Below are 24,531 nucleotides of genomic sequence, written 5' to 3'. Positions count from 1 at the left end.
CTATTAGGTTGTGTGAGAGGACGCAACGTGATTTTTCGAATCTAAAGTACGTTTTTTGACTTTTAGTTATTTGATGTTTATGTTGTATTAAAATTCATACATTTTCTGAATATTTGCATATCCCCTAGAGTGGCATTGTCTGGCTCCCAGTCTCTATGGTGGCGGGGAGCCGGGAGACGGACAGTCATAACAAGCCGTTGAATGGCGGCGCCTCAGATTTAACGGTGGCTTGAGGTTGAGTGGCGCGGCCAATTTAGAAAAATATACGTCTAGTGGCGTGGCCTCCATGGGTGGTCATCGCGAATTTGGCGTGTGTTAGAAATATGACCATTTCTTTAAAAATATGTATGAATGATATTAATTATGTATCATTGAATTCAGCATAAAATGGCTTATTTGATTGTATACCAATGAATTTCATTATATTTATGTGAATTATGCTGGACTTGATCAAATCTCATAATACCAATTTTTTTTTCTTTCATGTATAAAAATACGTATAATTAGGAAATAAAACAATTGATTGTAGAAAAAGCAGCCTTTATGATAAAACATTACATTTAACACGATTCACACAGTTTATTTCACTTTTTATCACTGCGTATTCCATTTGTATACCTTTGTAAGGACAATGTTTTTAGCAAATAAATTTCTGGTTTCTAAATGTTCGCGGCTCGAGAGTCGGGTTCCGTAACTCAAAAAGAAAAAACGGAACCCTTATAGGATCACTCGTGCGTCTGTCTATCCGTTTGTCACAGCCAATTTGCTCCAAAACTACTGGACCAATTAAGTTGAAATTTGGTATACATAATTATGGAAGTCTGCTACCCAAAGACGGACATGTAATATAAACAAATGAATTTTAAGTATAGGCGGCTATTTTAAGGGGAATATGAGTAAATAGTGGAAGAGCCGGCCGCAAATTTTCTAACCGACTTGATACCACGATGAAATGCACAATGGTTTCCCATAAAAGTGATGCTAAGTCCGAATTCGATAGTCTGCCACGGCGGAACTTGCCGAAAGTACGAAAAAGAAGGCCACTTCCGGTGCGAAAAAAGGGGGCTGATTTAACCCATCTGATACCGAAATAATAGTTATGGCAGCAGTTAGAAATTTACATGTAGACACATAAAAGCGAAGTCTGCCAGTATTTTTTTTGCCGGAAGTGCTTGGCAGACGCTCTCAAAGGTGGCCAGCGGGACCCCTAATTTAACCCATCTGATACCACCATGAAACCAATTCCAGTCGGTAGGTATGAACCCTCATGTCAGGAATATATAAGTCTGCCAAGGCTTTTCCTGCCGAAACACCTTGGCAGACGAGATTATGTAAGCAAGGTCGGCATCGGTTACCCTACACTAACCCATCTGATACCACCATGAAACCAATTCCAGTCGGTAGGTACGAACCCCCATTTTAGGAATATATAAGTCTGCCAAGGTTTTTCCTGCCGAAACACCTTGGCAGACGAGATTATAAACAAGATGACCATCGGTTACCGTACACTAACCCATCTGATACCGCCATGAAACCAATTCCAGTCGGTAGGTATGAACCCTCATTTCAGGAATATATAAGTCTGCCAAGGCTTTTCCTGCCGTAACACCATGGCAGACGAGATTATGTAAGCAAGGTCGGCATCGGTTACCCTACACTAACCCATCTGATACCACCATGAAACCAATTCCAGTTGGTAGGTATGAACCCCCATTTTAGAAATATATAAGTCTGCCAAGGTTTTTCCTGCCGAAACACCTTGGCAGACGAGATTATAAGCAAGATGACCATCGGTTACCGTACAGTAACCCATCTGATACCACCATGAAACCAATTCTAGTCGGTAGGTATGAACCCTCATTTCAGGAATTTATAAGTCTGCCAAGGCCTTTTCTGCCGAAACACCTTGACAGACGAGATTATGTAAGCAGCATCCACATACGAGGGATCCGTATTTTGGGATTATACAGATTACGGACATTATTAATAGCTGTAGGCTTATTTATTACTTTATGCTTATACATATTTGTATATTATTATGTTATTAATAAAATATATTTATAATTTATTAAACCTAAACTTAATACATTGCGAATTCATTACCTGCTTACGGCAGTAGTAGGGATAAGTGGGTCAGTTCTGGCTCACTGAGCCAGGCCAACAGTCCCTCCCCCTTTTTTCCCTTGTTGAGGCCCTGCAACCTTGCCTTGAACCCAAACTAATGTCATTGTAGCTCGAATCTAACCTAAACTATTTTTATTGCTTTTAGAATATTTCAATTATCTACTTTTGCAAAGTTAAAGGTTGAAATCTCTATTTCGCAAAATGGAATTTTAATGTGACTTTAATGTATGTGCAGTCTACTTAGTAATTGGGTTTAAAGATATAAAAACACACATTTTATTTCCTATCCTAAGTATCCTATCCTAAGTTTATTCAAATAATATTCTGAACATATATAGTAATTAGACTGGTCATATTTTTCATAAAATCGATTTCGACTGGCAAAGCATATAACTTTTTGGCAACCGGATTTTTTAACCTAATTAGACCCCGCTGAATCCGAATTTGCCGGTTGCTCAATCGAAATCTTGACCGGAAGTGAGATATTTGACATTAAAGGTCCCTTTTTTTAGTTTTTCGTAAATAACTCTTAAACGGTGGCACATAGCAAAAAATGTTCTATTACATAAGTATTCTGCATAAAATTGCCTACAAGAAAGATTCAGTACAATTTTTCGCTAGGATCTATATTCAAAGAGATTTTAACGCGGGAAATTTAATTATAATCACTTCTAAGGTCCCGTTTTTTAGGTTTTCGTAAATAACTCATAAATGGTGGCCAATATCAAAAAATGTTGTAACGCTACGTCTTACGTAGGCGAACAACGCGCGAACGCGGCGCGGCGCGGCGCGGCGAAATCAATCCTTTGATGCCCATAGAAGTGTCCTACGTAAGCGCTCTCGTTGCGAACGCGGTGCGGCGCGATTTGCACGCGAATGTCAGGCGGCGCGGCGCGGCGCGGCGCGGCGGCGGCCGCTTTCGCCGCGCCGCGCCGCGCCGCGTTCGCGCGTTGTTCGCCTACGTAAGACGTAGCGTTAGACGTTAATAATCTACACAAAATTTTTAACAAAAAAGATTCAGTATACTTTTCGCAGGGATCAATATTTAAAAAGATAATAAAGAGGGAAAGTTAATTATAATAAATTCTAAGGTTCCTTGTTTTTATTTTTTCGTTAATAATTTGAAAAGTATGACTCATAGCAAAACAAAAATCTTATACATAAATAATAAACGTAAAATTTCCTACAAGAAACATGCAGAACACTTTTCGCTAGGATCAATATTTAAAAAGACAAAGCAGCGGGTAAGTTAATTATAATCAATTTTAAAGTCCCTTTTTAGTTTTTTGTAAATAACTCGTAAACGGTGTCCCATAGCGAAATAGGTTTTTAAGAGTAAATTATCTACATAAAATTTCCTCCAAAAAACATCTAGAACACTTTTCTCTAGGATCAATATTTCAAGCGATATTAAAGGAAGAAAGTTAATTACAATCAGTTCATAGGTCACAATTTTTTAGTTTTTCGTAAATAACTCGTAAATGGTGGCCCCTTGCAAAACAATATTCTACATAAATATTAAACATAAAAGTGTCCACAAAAAAGGTTCTGTACACTTTTTCGCTACGATCAATATTTAAAGAGGTATTAAAGGGGGTAAGTTAATTATAATCAATTTCCAGGTCCCTATTTTTAGGATTTCGCAAATGACTCGTAAAATAAGGCTCATAGCAAAATAAGTTCTTAATGTTCTTGTAAATAAATAATCGATATAAAATTTTCTACGAAAGACATATGGAACACTTTTCTCTTTTTAGGGTTCCGTACCTCAAAATGAATAAAAACCGGCCAAGCGCCAGTCGGACTCGCGTTGCAAGGGTTCCGTACATTACCCAATTTTTAACAGTGTATTTTATATATGTTAAACGCGAGTGAATTGCCTTTAAAAAACCTGTAGGGATCGGTTCAAAAACTAAGTAATGTCCGACTCGCGCTTGACTGCATAATTCAAATAGGTTTTCCTGTCATCTATAGATTCTATTCTGTATATCTTTTCAAAATTTTAGACCCAGTAGTATCGGAGATAAAGCCCCCTTCCCCAAAATAAAACATTAAAATACAAAAAAATACCACCCCCCCCCTTTATCTCCGAAACTACTGGGTCTAAATTTTGAAAATAAAATTAAAATAAAATAGTTCTTTACCTATATAGACGTAAACCTAAAAATAGGAACCTGGAAATTGATTATAATTAACTTACCCCCTTTAATACCTCTTTAAATATTGATCGTAGCGAAAAAGTGTACAGAACCTTTTTTGTGGACAATTTTATGTTTAATATTTATGTAGAATATTGTTTTGCAACGGGCCACCGTTTACGAGTTATTTACGAAAAACTAAAAAAAAGTGACATGTGAACTGATTGTAATTAACTTTCTTCCTTTAATATCGCTTGAAATATTGATCCTAGAGAAAAGTGTTCTAGATGTTTTTTGGAGGAAATTTTATGTAGATAATTTATTCTTCAAAACCTATTTCGCTATGGGACACCGTTTACGAGTTATTTACAAAAAACTAAAAAGGGACTTTAAAATTGAGTATAATTAACTTACCCGCTGCTTTGTCTTTTTAAATATTGATCCTAGCGAAAAGTGTACTGCATGTTTCTTGTAGGAAATTTTACGTTTATTATTTATGTATAAGATTTTTTACTTTTTAAATTATTAACGAAAAAATAAAAACAAGGAACCTTAGAATTTAGTATAATTAATTTTCCCTCTTTATTATCTTTTTAAATATTGATCCCTGCAAAAAGTGTACTGAATCTTTTTTGTTCAAAATTTTGTGTAGATTATTAACGTCTAACAACATTTTTTGATATTGGCCACCGTTTATGAGTTATTTACGAAAACCTAAAAAACGGGACCTTAGAAGTGATTATAATGAAATTTCCCGCGTTAAAATCTCTTTTAATATTGATCCTAGCGAAAAATTGTACTGAATCTTTCTTGTAGGCAATTTTATGCATATTACTTATGTAATAGAACATTTTTTGCTATACACCACCGTTTAAGAGTTATTTACGAAAAACGAAAAAAACGGACCTTTAATGTCAAATATCTCACTTCCGGTCAAGATTTCGATCGAGCAACCGGATCTGATTCAGCGGGGGTCTAATTAGGTTAAAAAACCCGGTTTCCAAAAAGTAATATGATTTGCCAGTCGCATCAAGAAGGAGAGCGATTTTGAATTTTTTTGTCTAGTATAAATATCATTACTTATTCTGTGTACAGTGGAGAAAACGAATGAAATCATGCAATTTGATTTTGCTATTTTTAAATAAAGAGTAACTAAACAGTATTTTCCACAGTTGTTGGTAATGATACCATCTCTTACAATTTCTCTTCATGAACATTTTATGATACCTAACCTTCCAGTTTTCGCCCGAATTAATCAAAAAATTCACCAACTCCATTTACACCAAATAGAAAACGGGTCCGTGTCCGAATTCGCGATCTCGAGTCCGGGTCCGCGTCCGGGTCCAGGTTCAGGTAGAAGTCGAATTCAAAATCTTGCTTGTTTTGCCAGTGGGGTAACTTGCTTAACAATCAATTAGAAAAAGACAAGTCGTCGAGGAGTTCCGTTCTGATCACCATCAGCAATACCACTTCATCAAATGCCACTGTTCTTAATGTAAATCCTTGTTTGCCTGATGAAAATACAAGAGTCACTATACAATGCCATTAAGATTTGTAGAGTTCCCTCGATTCCTTCTGGATCCCATCATCAGAACTTGAGCTTCACGAAAATATGACTTAAAAATCTAACGTGCTTAACAAACATAACGAAGAGGACAAATCCCCAAACATGAGCTATGCGTCGTTGAAGAGTTCCATTCTGATCATCATCAGCAGTTTCACTTCATCAAATGTCACAATTCTGAATGTAAATGCTTGGTTTGTTTAAAATCCACCAGTATCACTATATGTTAGGGTGGTTCAAAAAACATTGTTTTTTCCTAAGGGGCACCCCCTTATTTTGTTACACTTATTATGTTGATAAATTGAGATTATAGTTGAGATAAATTAAGAAACTTGGTGTATAAGTTTCTTAATTTATCTCAACTATACTTCGTTTTTTTTTAGCATTAGAAATTAGGTAAACAATCTTGATGTGTCTTTTAATTGAAAAACACATTTTAAAAATAAGTTACGGCAAATATGTAACAATTATTAATCTAGTACGATCATTTATATTCGTCTGCTTTCATAAGTAATAGTTTTTGAATTTTGAAAAGCGTTTTTCAATTAAAAGACATGCTAAGATCGCTTACCTTCTTGCAAGTTCTTTCTAATGCTAAAAAAACGAACTATACAATAGTGATGGGTAGGACATCAATTTTAAATGAGTTTGTATGAGTACCTCAATTTCTAAAATGAGGTGTTACAATGTCTTACTTCAAATGAGGTGAGGTACTAGCATATTTTTAGCGTCGACTATTCTATTAATCCAACGGGCCAACGGTGCAAAAATATTTAATAAATATACATATTTATGTATTCATCACTTCCTTTGTAAATTAATAAATAATAATAATTAAGGAGTGCAATTCTGGAGGTAGAAGGTAAGAATAGAACTTATAGGAGAAAGATCCCACATAGTAACTTAATTTGCTGCTTTTATGAAACTTGTTCTAATTTAGCTCTTTTTTATTGTTAGATTGTTTTGTCCTCCTCCTTGCTACTTGATATAGTTTTAAGTATAATAATCACTACCCGCTCCGGCTTCGCACGGGTTAACAAATTATACATACACCTAAACCTTCCTGAAGAATCACTCTATTGATAGGTGAAAACCGCATGAAAATCCGTCCAGTAGTTTTTGAGTTTATCGCGAACATACAAACAAACACACATACGGACAGACGCGGCGGGGGACTTTGTTTCATAATATGTAGTGATATATTTCATAACCATAAACTACCACATTTTTAACAAACTAAGGAGAACAAATTCAATATTTTCACAAGTCATTATTATATAGAAATGACTAACTTACCACTTCAGATAATTTAACAGTAATATCATCAATATGATATTAAACAAAGCACCATTCGCTCCGGACGCCGCCGGCTACATTTACATTTCATTTTTTCATGCAAAAGGCACCAAGGAAGATCCGCGGGTAAATTTAATGGCGAAAACGATGTCCATATTTTGTTATTTTGGTATAATTATAAGAATTATCACTAGGTATTAGGTATTAGAGAACTAAAATTAGCTACAACGACGTACGAACGAACAAAATAAATAAAAATATGTCACAATCATAATTTGTCAGTCCGAAGTCGTTTACAAATAATGTTAATAAAAAGTATTGCAAATTCAAATCGTTATAATTTACATCTACATGTTTATTTTACCTATGCAAATTATACTTACTTTTTATTTAATAAACTTGAAACTTATTGAAATGATCATATATTGTGTACGCTACAGTATTATATTTCAATAATATTTTAGTCACTAAAGGATTACTGTTTATAAGCAAGCTTCGTAAATGCCTGTCTGGTATACAGAGTGCGTACCGCGATCCATGTTCGTCATGTTGTCTCCCTGTCACACTTACGTAGGAATTTACAAGTGCAACAGAGAAGCAACTTTTCTTCATTTGAGACATTTTGAGTTTTGTATGTCGGCGAGCAGGCGAGCACCTAGCGCCTCGTGCCATCCAGGGACTCTTTTGCAAGTTGTGAGGAGCGTTGAGTTTTTGAGGTTCGCGAGTGAATTTGTAAGGATAAGAGTTTTTTTGAAATTTGAAGTGTGTGAATGATTTGTGTGGCAAGAGGTGTTTGTGATGCGCGCGAGTAAATGAGTAAAATGAATAGAGGAGTGAAGTAAGACATTTTTGAGTTGAGTGGTACAAATGAGGTGCCTCGCGAGTGAGCGACTCAACACTACTATACAAGGTGGTGCTTAACCACGTTGAAATTTTGTATGTTGTTTGAAACCCAACAAAAAGAGTAATTATGATTCAGAATTTTATTTAAAATATCTGGTTTCACACTATTTGCACATGTGATGTATAAGTTTTGAAGTAGAAAAACATTTTCTTACAAAATAATATCTTTTAAATCACACTTTCAAATAATGTGAAAACTACTACTTACATAAAAATAAAAAAAATAGTAACTTATTTATTTTTTTGATTTCATACAATTTGAAAAATTTCAATGTGTTTGAGCACCCCCTTGTAGTTAAGATTGCAAGATGCTTGGCGTATTTTGTCAACATAATAAGTGTAACAAAATGAGGGGGTGCCGCTTCTTCTAGCTAGAGTTTGAATTTTTCCCATACAAACGTGAACCACCCTTACAAGATTTGAAGAGTGCCCTCGATTCCTCATAAATCTCACCATCAGAACTGGGTTTTGACAAAGACGGAACCAATCTGTATGTATATACTTACAAGTTACAACTCAACTAAAAAAATAATTTTCAAAATCGATCCCAAAATGACGGAGATATCAAACATTAAAAAACCGAATTAATACCTCCTTTTTAGGGTTCCGTAGCCAAATGGCAAAAAACGGAACCCTTATAGATTTGTCATGTCTGTCTGTCTGTCCGTCCGTATGTCACAGCCACTTTTTTCCGAAACTATAAGAACTGTTGAAACTTGGTAAGTAGATGTATTCTGTGAACCGCATTAAGATTTCAACACAAAAATAGAAAAAAAAACAATAAATTTTGGGGGTCCCCCATACTTAGAACTGAAACTTAAAATGTCTTTTTCATTAAACCCATACGTGTGGGGTATCTATGGATAGGTCTTCAAAAATGATACAATACAATACAATACTTTTTATTGCACGCCTCACATACACTTAGTTTACAATAAATGGACAATAACATAAAAAAACCGGGCAAGTGCGAGTCGGACTTGCGCACGAAGGATTCCGTACCATAATGCAAAAAAAAACAAAAAAAAGCAAAAAAGAAACGGTCACCCATCCAAGTACTGACCCCTCCCGACGTTGCTTAACTTTGGTCAAAAATCACGTTTGTTGTATGGGAGCCCCATTTAAATCTTTATTTTATTCTGTTTTTACTATTTGTTGTTATAGCGGCAACAGAAATACATCATCTGTGAAAATTTCAACTCTCTAGCTGTCTCGGTTCGTGAGATACAGGCTGGTGACAGACGGACGGACGGACGGACGGACAGCGAAGTCTTAGTAATAGGGTCCCGTTTTACCCTTTGGGTACGGAACCCTAAAAAGACAATAGAGGTAACAACAGGCGGTCTTATCGCTTATGATATTGAGGTTTCTAATATCATTTATTTCTAAACTGAATAGTTTGCGCGAGAGACACTTCCAAAGTGGTAAAATGTGTGCACCCTCCCCTCCCCCTTTAACTTCTAAAATAAATTTAACTTCGCACTGAATGATGACATCGTACGGGGCTTAAAGCCCCCGTAACGCAGTGAACGTGTTAAAGTCACATTAAAATTCCATTTTTCGAAATAGAGATTTCAACATTTAACTTTGCAAAAGTAGATAATTGAAATATTCTAAAAGCAATAAAAATTAATTAGGTTAGATTCGAGCTACAATGACATTAGTTTGGGTTCAAGGCAAGGTTGCAGGGCCTCAACAAGGGAAAAAAGGGGGAGGGACTGTTGGCCTGGCTCAGTGAGCCAGAACTGACCCACTTATCCCTACTACTGCCGTAAGCAGGTAATGAATTCCCAATGTATTAAGTTTAGGTTTAATAAATTATAAATATATTTTATTAATAACATAATAATATACAAATATGTATAAGCATAAAGTAATAAATAAGCCTACAGCTATTAATAATGTCCGTAATCTGTATAATCCCAAAATACGGATCCCTCGTATGTGGATGCTGCTTACATAATCTCGTCTGTCAAGGTGTTTCGGCAGGAAAGGCCTTGGCAGACTTATAAATTCCTGAAATGAGGGTTCATACCTACCGACTAGAATTGGTTTCATGGTGGTATCAGATGGGTTACTGTACGGTAACCGATGGTCATCTTGCTTATAATCTCGTCTGCCAAGGTGTTTCGGCAGGAAAAACCTTGGCAGACTTATATATTTCTAAAATGGGGGTTCATACCTACCAACTGGAATTGGTTTCATGGTGGTATCAGATGGGTTAGTGTAGGGTAACCGATGCCGACCTTGCTTACATAATCTCGTCTGCCATGGTGTTACGGCAGGAAAAGCCTTGGCAGACTTATATATTCCTGAAATGAGGGTTCATACCTACCGACTGGAATTGGTTTCATGGCGGTATCAGATGGGTTAGTGTACGGTAACCGATGGTCATCTTGTTTATAATCTCGTCTGCCAAGGTGTTTCGGCAGGAAAAACCTTGGCAGACTTATATATTCCTAAAATGGGGGTTCGTACCTACCGACTGGAATTGGTTTCATGGTGGTATCAGATGGGTTAGTGTAGGGTAACCGATGCCGACCTTGCTTACATAATCTCGTCTGCCAAGGTGTTTCGGCAGGAAAAGCCTTGGCAGACTTATATATTCCTGACATGAGGGTTCATACCTACCGACTGGAATTGGTTTCATGGTGGTATCAGATGGGTTAAATTAGGGGTCCCGCTGGCCACCTTTGAGAGCGTCTGCCAAGCACTTCCGGCAAAAAAAATACTGGCAGACTTCGCTTTTATGTGTCTACATGTAAATTTCTAACTGCTGCCATAACTATTATTTCGGTATCAGATGGGTTAAATCAGCCCCCTTTTTTCGCACCGGAAGTGGCCTTCTTTTTCGTACTTTCGGCAAGTTCCGCCGTGGCAGACTATCGAATTCGGACTTAGCATCACTTTTATGGGAAACCATTGTGCATTTCATCGTGGTATCAAGTCGGTTAGAAAATTTGCGGCCGGCTCTTCTACTAAAATTAGAAAACCAAGTTTTGCAAACCATATCGTGTTACATAATAAAAGGGCTTATTTTGAGGATCTATATATTTTTTTTATAATTTTATATGAAACAGTTTAAAAGTTATTTAAGAAAATAGGCAAAAAATGACCGTCCCCCCCTCCCTCTTATCTCCGATAAAATTGGGTCTAAAATTTTGAAAAAAAATACACAACCTTCTACCTCTAGATGACAGGAAAACCTATTAGAAATCTAGAGTCCAGCGTGAGTCGGACTTAAGAAAAAAAACGCGGTTGGGCTGTTTTAGGGACACAGCCGCAATTGTTTACGTGAAACTGAAACGTGGTGCGGACAGCTAGTGCGAAGGTCGATGGCCAAGCTCTGCGTTGGGCCGAAGGCCTGAAGCATCCGAGAGAGCCCATACAACCATTTCCAGTCGCCGTTACGACGCGGTGTAGACACATCTTGTGTCGACACCGTCTGTTTCGGTCACAATTCCAGTCGCAGAGTCGTCGCCGTGTCGACACAGTTACCAGAAATGGGGAAGGGTCGACACATGACACAAAGTGACATAAAGTGTGGTCGCCGTGTGCACACATTGTTTCGAGTTTGCGACTACTTTATGCCAATATCATTCGTTCATTCGTTCATTTTGTTCCTGTCAAATGGAAACTGTCAGATGGAAAAATTGTTAAATAAAAATAAGTGACATTAATACGCCATCTCTAAAACGGATTACAAGACGTAATTATATATTGTTTGCATTTATATTACAATAGGACTAAAATTATAATGGGGAATTAAACTGCTCGAGTGATTTGATAAACTAAGTGTAATATAATCAACGCGCCACCACATTGTTTTAGTTTAGCCGGAAATGAAATTGTTTACTTCTCAGTGCCTGTGTTCATAACCATATTATTTGATGCATTTTTAGTACTTCGATGCGTATACTATACTTAAATAACAGAAATAACGCTTTACATACTACGAAACTTGTTAATTATGATGTATAAATATGGTTTAAGGCTGAGAAATATTGCAGTCACAAAGTAGTCGCAAATGTTTCGACTTTGTGTCGACTCTGTGTAGACACATGACACGCGCTGTCAAAAGTAATAACAAAGTTACTGGATTTGCAAAATGGCTCCTTGTGTTCATTTGTTTTCAGATATTCTCAAAGTGTAAAAATGCCGTGGTCAGAGATGGGACTTAATAGATTAACTGTTTATTCGACTAATTAATGGAATAAAAAAAGTTCATCCTCAAATTATAATCGCAATTAGTTTAGTCGACCTATAGATAGAAATTGAATTAATCTGAATATTAATCGAATAAATCTCGGTTGGAAGTTGACAGGGGGCCATTTTTGTACGTAAAAATAATAGAATAATAGAAATGTCTTGCATGCATATGGTAGCCAAACACTTTGTCATAAAAGTCGAGATGGGTGTCGTTTTATACGTTTTAGGGGGCCCCAATTTTGAAAATTATCACCATTTTGGAATCCAAAATGGCGGCCATGCACTATGTCATAAGAGTCGTCATGGATGTCGTTTTATAGGTTTTGGGGGGCGCAGATTTAGAAAATGATGACCATTTTGAAATCCAAAATGGCGGCCATGCACTATGTCATAAAAGTCGTCATGGGTGTCGTTTTATAGGTTTTGGGGGGCGCAGATTTAGAAAACGATGACCATTTTGGATTCCAAGATGGCGGCCATGCACTATGTCATAAAAGTCGTCATGGATGTCGTTTTATAGGTTTTAGGGGGCCCCGCTTTCGAATATGATGACCATTTTGGAATCCAGAATGGCGGCCATGCACTATGTCATAAAAGTCGTCATGGATGTCGTTTTATAGGTTTTAGGGGGCCCCGATTTAGAAAATGATGACCATTTTGAAATCCAAAATGGCGGCCATGCACTATGTCATAAAAGTCGTCATGGCTGTCGTTTTATAGGTTTTAGGGAGCGCAGATTTCGAAAATAATAACTATTTTGGAATCCAATATGGCGGCCATGCACTATGTTAAAAGTCTACATGGATGTCGTTGTATTGGTCATGGTCATCATTTTCGAAATCTGCTCTTCCTAACACCTATAAATCAACATCTATGACGGCTTATATGAAAAAGTGCACGGCAGACATCTTGGAATCCAAAATGGTCATCATTGTCGAATTCTGCACTCCCTAAAACCTATAAAACGATATCCATGACGACTTTTATGACAAAGTGCACGGCACACATCTTGGATTCCAAACTGGTCATCATTTTCGAAATCGGCACTTCCTAAAACCTATAAGATTATATTCATGACGACTTTTATGACAAAATACGTAGCCGCCATCTTGGATTATAAAATGATCATTATTTTCAGATCTAACAAATTGCTACAGAATACAAAGGACAAAAAAAGAAGCGAGGAGGTAACGAAACAAGCAAAAATACAGATGATTCCTCGACGCAATTGGATGCTTCTTAAATTGTGTCCAGATTTTTTTGTCATAAAAGTTTTTATTTTTCACATATTACTCTCACAAGTTCCGTGATATTTCGACCTTGTAATTTTTAAGTAAATGTTTTTGTTTATCTATGAGAATCTCACTAGAATAATATAATCAAGGTATGTTTATATTTGATGATTGAAATAGTAACGCGAAAAAAAAATATATATTTGTGTCTTATATTCCTGCCGAAGACTTTTATTTTTCCTTTTCCTTATACACAAGTTTGGCCAAGTAATAAGAATTTAGGGCTCTCAATTTTATTTTGACTTCTACAACAGTAAAGCTACGAGGCCATGTTTGGTATCGTTTTCGTATAAATTCGCAGTACCAAATTTAGTTATGGTATCACATTGACACCATTCCAAAGTAAAACATATAAACTTATTAAAATACTTTCTTTTAAACTCCTCTTCACGCTTAAACTGCTGAACAGTTTTAATTTAAATTAAGTACACATATATTTTGAGTCCCGAGACAGGACATAATAAGTTATCTCAAAAATCATCCTTTAAAGGTGTGAAATGAGGTGTAGGGGGGAATTCAGAATTGACTTCTTGAAGTTAATACTGTTTAAGTTTAGGTTTGAAGTCATGTTTTTTTATCATTTTTAACTATATCAAAGATGTAGACCATCCCAAATTTCATATAAATCGGTTCAGCGGTTATTGATTTCCCGTACAAATTTCCACGCCACTTTTCACACCTTCAAAAGATGATTTTGGTTATAAGATCTATCCTATGTCCTGTTCCGGGACGCAAACTATTTCTATACCAAATTTCAACGAAATCGGTTCAGCGGTTAAGCGTCAAAAGGAGTTTTAAAAAAACCGGCCAAGTGCGAGTCGGACCCGCGTGTTAAGGGTTCCGTACATTAAGTCCGACTCGCGCTTGACTGCACATTTCTAATAGGTTTTCCTGTCATCTATAGGTAAAGAACTATTTTGTGTATTCAGACGGACAGACATACAGACGCACGAGTGATCCTATAAGTTTTTTGCTTTTGAGGTACGGAACCCTAAAAAGATTTTTTTTTAATTTTGTGGAATGGTGTCAATGTGATACCTTAAATGGATTCAGCAACCCAGATTTATACAAAAACGATACCATACACGGCCTAGCACCTTCACTGATGTAGATATATGAAGATAAAATTGAGAGCCCTAAATAAACTTTCAAGAGCGGATATCTCAAAAACTATTCAACATATCGAAAAAATTGACTGAATAAACTTGTAACAAAACTTAAACTTGTGGAAATTAACTTTCATTTTGTATAAATGGCCATGTCGCTAAGATGCATAGTTTCCGAGATAATATCGAAAAACCGGAAAATGGGACCTTCAAACAAAGCCCCCTCTCTTCCTCCCGCTTAAGGGCTACGGCCGGGGACTTTTGATATGTTCACCTCCTAACTTGCCCAAACCAAGTTACAGAGTCAAAAATTGTGTTCCGAGCATTTCCCTCTACAACTTTTTGGAGCATTCGTTGGCTGACCTAAGTAGCTTATTGCATTTCTTTAAAAACTTTTCTGTAAAAGGTTGACGGGTGTTGGGTGTTTATATGGTTTTGGTCAATTATTATCATTTGCATCGCCCATGATGACTTACTAGAATTACTTACGAGCACACGAGACACTAATAGTAGTTTGACAAACCTTGGTTTTCAAGAGGTATTTTATATTGACATTTGCTGTCACAAATTTGCTGTCAGATTTAGTCGCAAACCGCACGCAAAGTGCACACAAATGTGTCGACACCTTGTTACGGAAAAGTGTACACACGGCGACGACACTTTGTTTCGAAACAATTCTAGACACATTGTGTGGACTCTGTTACGACACATCTGACATTTAGTTACCACTTTGATGATTCTGCGACTGGAATGGTTATATGGGAGGTGCACCTCCACGCAAGGTCGAAGCATGAGCTTTAGGAGGTTAGTGCTCAAACAGAACAAATAATTGGTTTAAGTACGAGTAGCTAAGTGAGAAGGCTGAACTGCCGTATATCGCGACCATCGAATTTCGCAAATTGCGGGGATTTTTCTTTTACACCAATGAAACCGTAGGTAATTAGCATACCCCGGCCGGCGAGAGCAAAAATGCGTTGACAGCTTAATAGTGCGAGGACACACACTTTGGTCGATGTCGATAAAAACAACACGATGTACTGGACCACCGTTATGATATGCAGAAGTATTAATTATTGTTGTAAACAAAATTAAAACCAAGTGTTTGTATTTATTCAGTATTTTATGTAATTTTCGTAATATACAATTAGCATTTTTTCTAAATTTTCTGATTTTAAACTCCTTCGCCTTGCCGATAAAATCCATTTCATCCAACTAAAGGACCGTTCTAAATCTACTGTAGTAATCGGAGCAAAACGAAATAATTCATAGTGATTATGAATTTGCTCTGTATTAGGTAGTTCCACTTCTCTGCCAGATATCAATTTATTTAAATTGTTTAAAGTTAAAATGCCAACGTTCTTCTTCAACACATTCTGATACTTATTGTGAATAATTTTATAATAATAATAATTTTATGTTGATAGAAAATTGTTTTAGGGTTATTCTTAGAAACGCGTGGAGGTATCAAGTTGAAATAAATAACAAATACTAATGGCTCAGTTTAAAAAAAAAAATTGTGCTTAATTAAAAGTCGACTATTCTATCGACATCCATATGTCGATAGAATAGTCGATATTTAATTAAGCACTAGGAGCAGACGCATTTTTGCTCTCGCCGGCCGGGGTATGAATTAGAGTGACAGAGAGAAATGCCAGCAATTTGCGAACTTCGATTGCCGCGGTTATAGCCCTGTTATCTTGAATTAACAGAGATACGCCTAACAATGAAAAAAAATGTAGGCACTATGCTTAACATAATACTTGAACAAAAAAAAATGGGTAACTAACTATCCTAAGATAGCCAGCCGTGTGTGGACGAATTGAATAAATAGTTGAATGTACTTAAGAACTTCGCTTTGCTCGCTCGTTCAAAAATGTGTGCAGTACTAAACCCTTGGGACGCGAGTTCGACTCACACTTGACCGGTTTTTATTTTGATTTGATATGTCATATTATATTAAATTACATCCCACTGTGTCTTGTTACTTTTGACCCACAACGTGTTACTTTCTGCACGCCAGCGGGGTCATTAGTAACAAAAGACGATTTTTTTAAAACAAAATACACAATTATAATGTTAGTCAAGACGTTAATGTCCAGAACATACACTGACGTTATACAGTGTGTTTTTTTTAAGTGGGACAGTATGGGGAAATCCCAAAGTATAAGAGATACAGGGAAACTGTCTTAGGAAACATTAGGTACTTTTTTGTGAAAAAAAAATGGTATAGTCAAAATTTTGGTCAAGTGTATTAATTTTGATGAAATTTTTTTTTGACGCACAATTACTCAGTTTCATGAGGGGATCATTTTATTGTATGGGAAGAAAAAAAATCGGGACAGCAGAAGTTAGTCAAATTTAAGAAAATCGTTTTCATTTTTACAACCCGTGTAAATTGAAAACCACTGCCCACTGCAAGGTTTTTATTTAAAAAATATTGCCTATTCCAGTTTTACATTTGAATTTGGAACACTTTATTTGGTTTAAAAAGGATTAAAATACTTTAAGATATTCTTACGCGAGCCTTACCTTACAAATCTAATTTAAAAAAAAAACAAATTTTAAATTTGGAACTTCTTGAAACAAACAGTATTTTACTTGATATTTCATTGTTTAAAGTTAACATTATGTTAAGTTTTCGTCATGGAATTACCAAACTCGCATAAAGTAGATTTAATTGAAGCGTATTTTGTAAATTATCGTAGCTCTGTGAATGCGTTACAGTGGTATCGGGAACGTTATCCGGACCGCGATCAACCGGACCGCAAAATTTTTGACAAACTGGTGAAAAATTTAAGAAAGGGAGGCTGTTTTAAATTAAAACGGAAGAGACGAGCCACAGTAATAAATGAATTTACAACTATCGCAATCTTAGGATATTTTGAAGCCTACCCAAAAGCCTCATTGAGGGAAGCTGCTAACACTATCGGTGTGCATAAATCTACAGTACGAAAGGTATTGAAGGCTTACAAGTACAAGTGTTACATAGAAGGTCATCTTGTACAAGCATTGCTTCCAGGAGACACTGACCGGAGATTAGCATTTTGCCAGTGGTTTGTAGCATGCTCGATTAGAAACCCGTCTTTTCCAAGCCGGATTATTTGGACAGATGAATGCAATTTTTCAAACAATGGCATGTACAATAGAAAAAATAATCATTTTTGGGCACGTACAAACCCCTTCCGAACTACGGCAACCCATAACCAGGTCCGCTTTTCCTTTAATTGTTGGTGTGCAATATTAGATAATAAAATCTTTGCCATTAAAATTTACCATGGAACATTGAATAGTCAAAAATATCAGGAAATATTAAACATGGTTGTGGATTTAGTAGATATGGCAATTCCATTAAATAATTTGAATAATATCATCTACCAACAAGACGGCGCCCCTGCCCACAATAGTATCGCTACGAAACAGTTTTTAAATGAACATTTTCTTGATCGCTGGATGGGCACAAATGGCCCTATTAAATGGCCACCACGTTCACCCGATTTAACACCGTTGGATTTTTTCATTTGGGGGTACCTTAAAGGTCGAATTTATGCAGATACTTACAACTCGGTACAAGAGTTAAAAGACGCAGTGCATTATCATTTGAACAACATACATCACAACGCCTTGTCTAAAGCTACCAGAGGTGTTCTGAAACGCGCTCGTGCCTGCATTCGACAAGAGGGAGGCCACTTTGAACATTTACTTTAATGTAAAATTATTTTATTAAATTTACCTAACTTCTGCTGTCCCGATTTTTTTCTTCCCATACAATAAAATGATCCCCTCATGAAACTGAGTAGATGTGCGTCAAAAAAAAATTTCATCAAAATTAATCATTTTTAGGGACAACTCACACTTGACCAAAATTTTGACTATACCAATTTTTTTTTCACAAAAAAGTACCTAATGTTTCCTAAGACAGTTTCCCTGTATCTCTTATACTTTAGGATTTCCCCATACTGTCCCACTTAAAAAAAACACACTGTATACGAGTATGACTACATTAAACTCATCAAAATAATAATGGTTAACCAGAAACTAAGGTCAAAGTACATAGTGTTACGTTTCTCCCCGCTCTACCCTACGCATCCAAAATTACTGTCCACCTATGTTCATCACTATATTTTTTGCAAATAAATATATCGTTATCTTTATCAATAAATAAAGTCCTGGCAGGGTGGAAATTTCATTTTGGCGGATTCTTTCTCTCTGCATCTGACTGTACCTACAGCTATTACGGCATTTTTTTGGTAAACTTACGGTTATATGTTCAGACTCTGAATCTCTATAGTTAATATTTAAGATAAATGGACATATCGGTATCGGCATATTTAAGATATATGGTCCTTGAACTACGTCCAAAGAGAGGTATGGGAATGGGAACTGAGAATGACATCTCGCTTTGTGTGGTAGGGCACAGCACAGCGGATGTCATTCCAGATCTAGAGCAGAGCTCAACCTTACAGAAATCTGCAGCCAAATAACACTAACACTAGACCCTACTCATAGTGTCCTTCCTGCCGGTGAGTATGGTTGCCAGTTATCAACGAGGGGTGCGGAGTGTTAGACTCGGCAACGCGCATGGAGTTGCAGGCATCCAAAGGCTACGAAGATTGCTTATCATCAGACGGGCCGTATGCTTGTTTGTCATCGACGAGGTATAAAATTAAATATGCACAGAATATCATTGAACGAAAAACTTTGTTTTATTTTATAGTAAATTAGTATAACACTCGATACATAGGCAATCACAAACCAGGCACCGCAGTGGTTTTGGGCTGTAAGCCTCGTAGGCCAGTATGTATAATGTATATCTCGGCCTCACAAGCCGCAAAAACTCGCTGAGGCTAGACCATAGCCGTTTATTTATTCTTGATTTCATGAAGGTTTGCAGAACAGCACGTAACCGCATTATACATCTATCTTAGACGGACCTCACAGCAACAAAATAGGTGTACCACTGCACGATTTTCAAGTAGTACACGAAATATTTACATAATGTTCCGTATTAATAGGTAATATTTGAAGATCAAAAGTTCTCTAACATAAATACAAGATCACAACATTGTCATCACAGTTCATTGACGTTGACGTACAAAGGTACGTCAAATAGGTATGCAATATTAATACCAGCATAATGATAATTAATTCCAATCAATAAGTATGAGTCTTCAAACTTTTTTCATTCTAAGCCGGGTTTCAAGGAGCAAATTACTTAAATGATATTGGAATCGTATTGTTTTAAGATAGTTTACTGCGTTTTTCAACCATTATGCCCCAACAAATCAAATCTAAGATGAGACTCGAGCTCCATGTGATGATAATTATTTACCCTGTTTTTTTAAATACTAATTGTCTACTGGTATACTTTTTCGTATATGTATATGACTTAATGTCGAAATAAATGCGAAAACCAACTGTCATTTTAATTAAATTCGCGATACGTGTGCTTTGATCCGAGCCCAGCGGGCATCTGATCAAAGAAGTTGCGTGCACGGAACCGCTGATATCATATTTTCGAACTTATTTAGTGAATGTGAAATTAAAAAAAAAAGTAATCCTGGTAGTCGTTCAAGCATACAATTGCGCGTACATAGAAGCAGTTTTCATATTTCTATCTTTTGTGCACAAATTGTTACGAATCTTTAAAGTCCGTTTTAGACCTATGTTCGTGATCGTTTTCTATCGAGCAAAAGTCAAAAACTTAGGATTCTAATCGCTCCACTCACTAGAAAAAGCCCTCAAGTTTGCTAATTGAATGTATGGCAGCCGTATTGTGATCCAAAAAAGAGCTACGGCTTTTAAAAAACTCCGTTTTCTGAACTCACTGCACCTTAAGGCACGCATTTCAAAAATAGCCAAAAAAAGATTGATAAAGGTGTTTATCTGGAGCATTGCGTTGTATTCAAGTGAGGCATGGACACTGAGACAACAAGATAGAAAAAGGTTGGAGGCTTTCGAAATGTGGTGTTGGCGGAGGATGGAGAGGATTAGCTGGACGGAAAGGAAGACGAATGAAGAGGTCCTGAGAATGATAGGAGAAAAGCGATGCTTGTTAAATGCAATAAGAAATAGGAGAGGCATGATGTTAGGACACCTTATACGGCATGATAACTTTTTCCTAAACATCCTGGAAGGCAGGATTGAAAAGACAAGAGAAGAAGGGAGACCTAGAATCACTTATCTCAGCCAAATAAAAAATAATGCGTCGTATGTGGAAATTAAAAGACTGGCACAAGAAAGAAATGATTGGCGATTGCTCCACCGACAAGAGCAAAGCTCTTAAGTTATGATGATGATGAATTACTTTCACGTTCCTAAAACTTTTAAATTCAAAGTTTTAAAAATTTCATGAAATAAAATTTTTATAATAGCTTTTATTTAGACCTTGAGCGTCATTCAAGCATTGATCTCAATTACGAATTTTGTGTTGTTCCCGACGAGATGCGAAATGAAAATGAAAATGAAATGAGTGATGTCCTGATGTCAGAAGGAGAACCTTACTCGACTCGCGACCAGCCTCACCATTACGTACCTACCTATCACATATACCTCTTGAAAGTAGTTTGACAACTGCTTTTTAGGGAACATAACGTTACAGCTATTTTCAAGAGAATAATCTGCAGAATCAGCTAACTATTGTAACGTTGTGCAAGGTCATATTTCACGCCTTATTGTGTTACGGCCTAGGTAGAAAGTGCAGTTTGAAATCTGCTAGTTGACGTACCACATGCCTGGTCAAGATGGCGGCATGCAGCGCTGAGCAGTTCACCTGTATGTGGTCGCCGCCGACGTACGACAAGCGGTCGGACGACACGTTCAGACTGGTTTCATCTTTTAGTGCAAGAATAAAACTCTAATACATACATATCGCCCAAACAAACATTTGAAGAAAACTCACCATCTGCTCGTTGACGTACCACGTGATGTTGGCCGCGGGCAAAGATGGAGGCGACGAGCAGTTCGCCTGTTGTATGTGGTCGCCGCCGACGTACTAGAGTAGTGGACCAACGACACGTTCAGATTGGTTTCACCTTTTAGTGCGAGGATGAAAGTCTAATACATACATATCGCCCAAACAAAGATTTGAAGAAAACTCACCATCTGCTCGTTGACGTACCACGTGATGTTGGCTGCGGGCAAAGATGGCGGTGACGAGCAGTTCGCCTGTATGTGGTCGCCGCCGACGTACGACAAGCGGTCGGACGACACGTTCGGACTTGTCAGTGGGGGTTCTGTTGAAGAACGTTCGAATTAAACATGTGCCAGACGGCAGACAACCACAGTTTCTGCAAGAGGACCTTGGTAAAAAAACAGTGGTTTTAAGCCATGTAGCAAGTGGATGAAACCAAATTCTGTATGACCTTTAAACGCCCTTGGTAGACAGGCGTGCTCTGCCAACCTGAAGTTTTGGGCTTGTTGTAAACCATGTAGACAGCCGCCGCCCTTCTACCAAGGTCATCTTGCAGAAACTGTGGTCATCTGCCGACTGGCCCATGCTTTAAAGTTGCATAGCTGCCTGATTCGAACTTTAAAATAGGTAGGTCAAAAGAATAGCACTGCAATAGTATTGGAGCGGCGTTAATAATAGCGTAAGCGCCAACCGCCGAGGTACCTTCACCCGTGGGACGTTACATATGTAGGTAGTAAGTATCCAGGTCGTTAATATTTAGGTACCTATTGTTTTGTCTAGAAGTGACCTTGTTTGTCTGAAATGTGTTTACCCGTACACCTCAATTCATTAATAAAGATCCTATTGTAAATAGTAAACAAAGAAAATCGAGTTGCTATTCCAGGGGAAGTAACCAATTTCCTTTTCGAAACTGGATTGGGCCGACGACCTCTTGCAAAATGAATTTTCCATTTGAAGCGACCGAATACACACTCATCCAGCCGAATTATTTGTCTTTGTGAAACACAATTATTTCTACTGTCTTTGGGAACGAGTAATGAATTTTATAGACATTGTGGTTATATTCATTGTGGAATATTTGACGTATCTTAAAGTTCGAATCAGACAGATAGGACCACAATTTCTATAATAAATTACTGGTTCCCAAAGACATATCTAATCCATATCGTATCCATAAATATCTAGAAATAATATTTGACCTATCTTAAAGAGAATCGGGCCGAAAATCTCGCCTCAAGTTAAATATTATGGTTGTGAAAAAGTAAACTAAGAGAGCCAAATCAAAATTGTAATTTTTTTAGACAGACCATTCTTTTTTATAGAGCCTTTTACCTTCTATTCTTGATAAGTGAAGACATTTTAGTTCAATAAACATTTTAAAAGTAATTTTGTTTTAACCACGTGGCGTATCAACAGAGTAGAACTTTACTACCTCTACCGTTTCGTTACCTCTTACGGCTCGATTCGGGAAATGAATTAGACATTAGCTAGATACGATGTAGTAAAGATTTGTGACGTTCCAAAAAGGTACCTTATGGCGGCCGCAATAATATTGGAGCGGCGTTAATAATAGCGTAAGCGCCAACCACCATAAGGTACCTTTTGCTGTGGAACGTCACATATTTTTACTATTTCATATCTAGTGAATCTCTAATTCATTTCCCGAATCGCGCAGTTAGTCTCACATGCAATATTTCACCGCTCCTAATAAAATATTCCGTGGAAGGGGAAATATCGTGAGTGGGCAGATGGGGACTAGAATAAAAAGGTGCAGCTGATACGCTAAAACGTTGCTTCGGGCGAAACAAGTACTTAAATAATAGAAATTGTGTGGTGACAGGTAAAAGATAAAGACTGTTAGCCTATAGGGGAGACCCAGATGAGTTGTGACAGAGGAGAGTTGTGACATCGTAAATTTTTTGGAATCTATTAAATAAACACTAGATCGCAACAGTGTGCGTTTGTTAGCTCGTAACTTGAACTAACAAACGCGCGCTATTGCGCGATTAGATTCCAAAAAATCGACGATGTCACAACTCTCCTCTGTCACAACTCACCTCGGTCTCCCCTACCACTCAGGCCAATTCGGACGCATACTGACATTAGAATGAATATTTGTATCATGTTATTATTATATTCATATATTTCGTCCTCGCCAATACATGTACGGACAAGTACAAGTGAAATGCACGATAACAAAATAACATGATTCAAATATATCATTAAAATATCAGTGTACGTTTGAATTGGCCTGATAGTCTACGGCCTCCTAGCCTAGTCGGTAGGTAATGATCCTGCCTAGTCTCGGGTTCGAATCTTGGTAGGGGTATTTATTTGTGTGCTCATTACGGATATTTGTTCCTTTAGTTATGGATGTTATTTAATTAATTAAACCTTATTTCAAAAGGCGTTATGTTAAACGATATAAAGGGGCCCACTGTTTACCAGTACGCCGGACAATATCAGCCTGTCAGTTATACGCAAAAGGTGACCGTTCCGACCAACTAAGAGTATGATATCGTCGGGCAAAGTGACAATCTGTGGACCCCTTAATAATGTGATTTGCCTCTATCTCACTTATTGTGAGTAACACGTGATGCCACAATTTACAACAATAAAACGAAGAACACATTCATAATTATGGACATGGACATTTTTTAAGTTGAAGTGGTCTTTGTCCGCAGGTAAAAAATAACGCTCAAAGACAGACCGTATTTAAATTGAACAGAAGAAAAAGAAAAGAAAATCTTGACTCAAATCCAACTCATTAGAAAAGCTTTTAACTTAAAAAATCCATCATTAAAATCCAAGAGAAATTTATGCAATTAAACAGGGATACAACTACGAAAAACAGAGGGAATTAAAGGAGGAAAAACGGGATTCCCGTTTCCCTGGACATTAACCCCATATCTCTGAGCGGGGAATACCAGTAATTATTTAGATGGGCCAACTCTCGGGCGAGGCGTTGTTGCAAAGTAGATTAGTAACA

The 24,531-nt window shown here is 37.0% G+C and overlaps 1 protein-coding gene across 1 annotated transcript in view; it reads right to left on the bottom strand.

Annotated features, from left to right (window-relative positions):
- Positions 1 to 24,531, bottom strand: part of LOC134679095 (uncharacterized) — a 126,675-nt gene that overhangs the window by 9,505 nt on the left and 92,639 nt on the right. Inside the window, exon 4 of the mRNA XM_063537942.1 lies at positions 21,731 to 21,864. Coding sequence (XP_063394012.1) covers positions 21,731 to 21,864 — 134 coding nt within the window. The remainder of the gene's footprint in view (positions 1 to 21,730; positions 21,865 to 24,531) is intronic.

The sequence above is a fragment of the Cydia fagiglandana genome, chromosome 2, assembly GCF_963556715.1.
Source record: "Cydia fagiglandana chromosome 2, ilCydFagi1.1, whole genome shotgun sequence".
NCBI lineage: Eukaryota > Metazoa > Arthropoda > Insecta > Lepidoptera > Tortricidae > Cydia > Cydia fagiglandana.
This window is presented reverse-complemented; position numbering and strand designations above follow the sequence as displayed.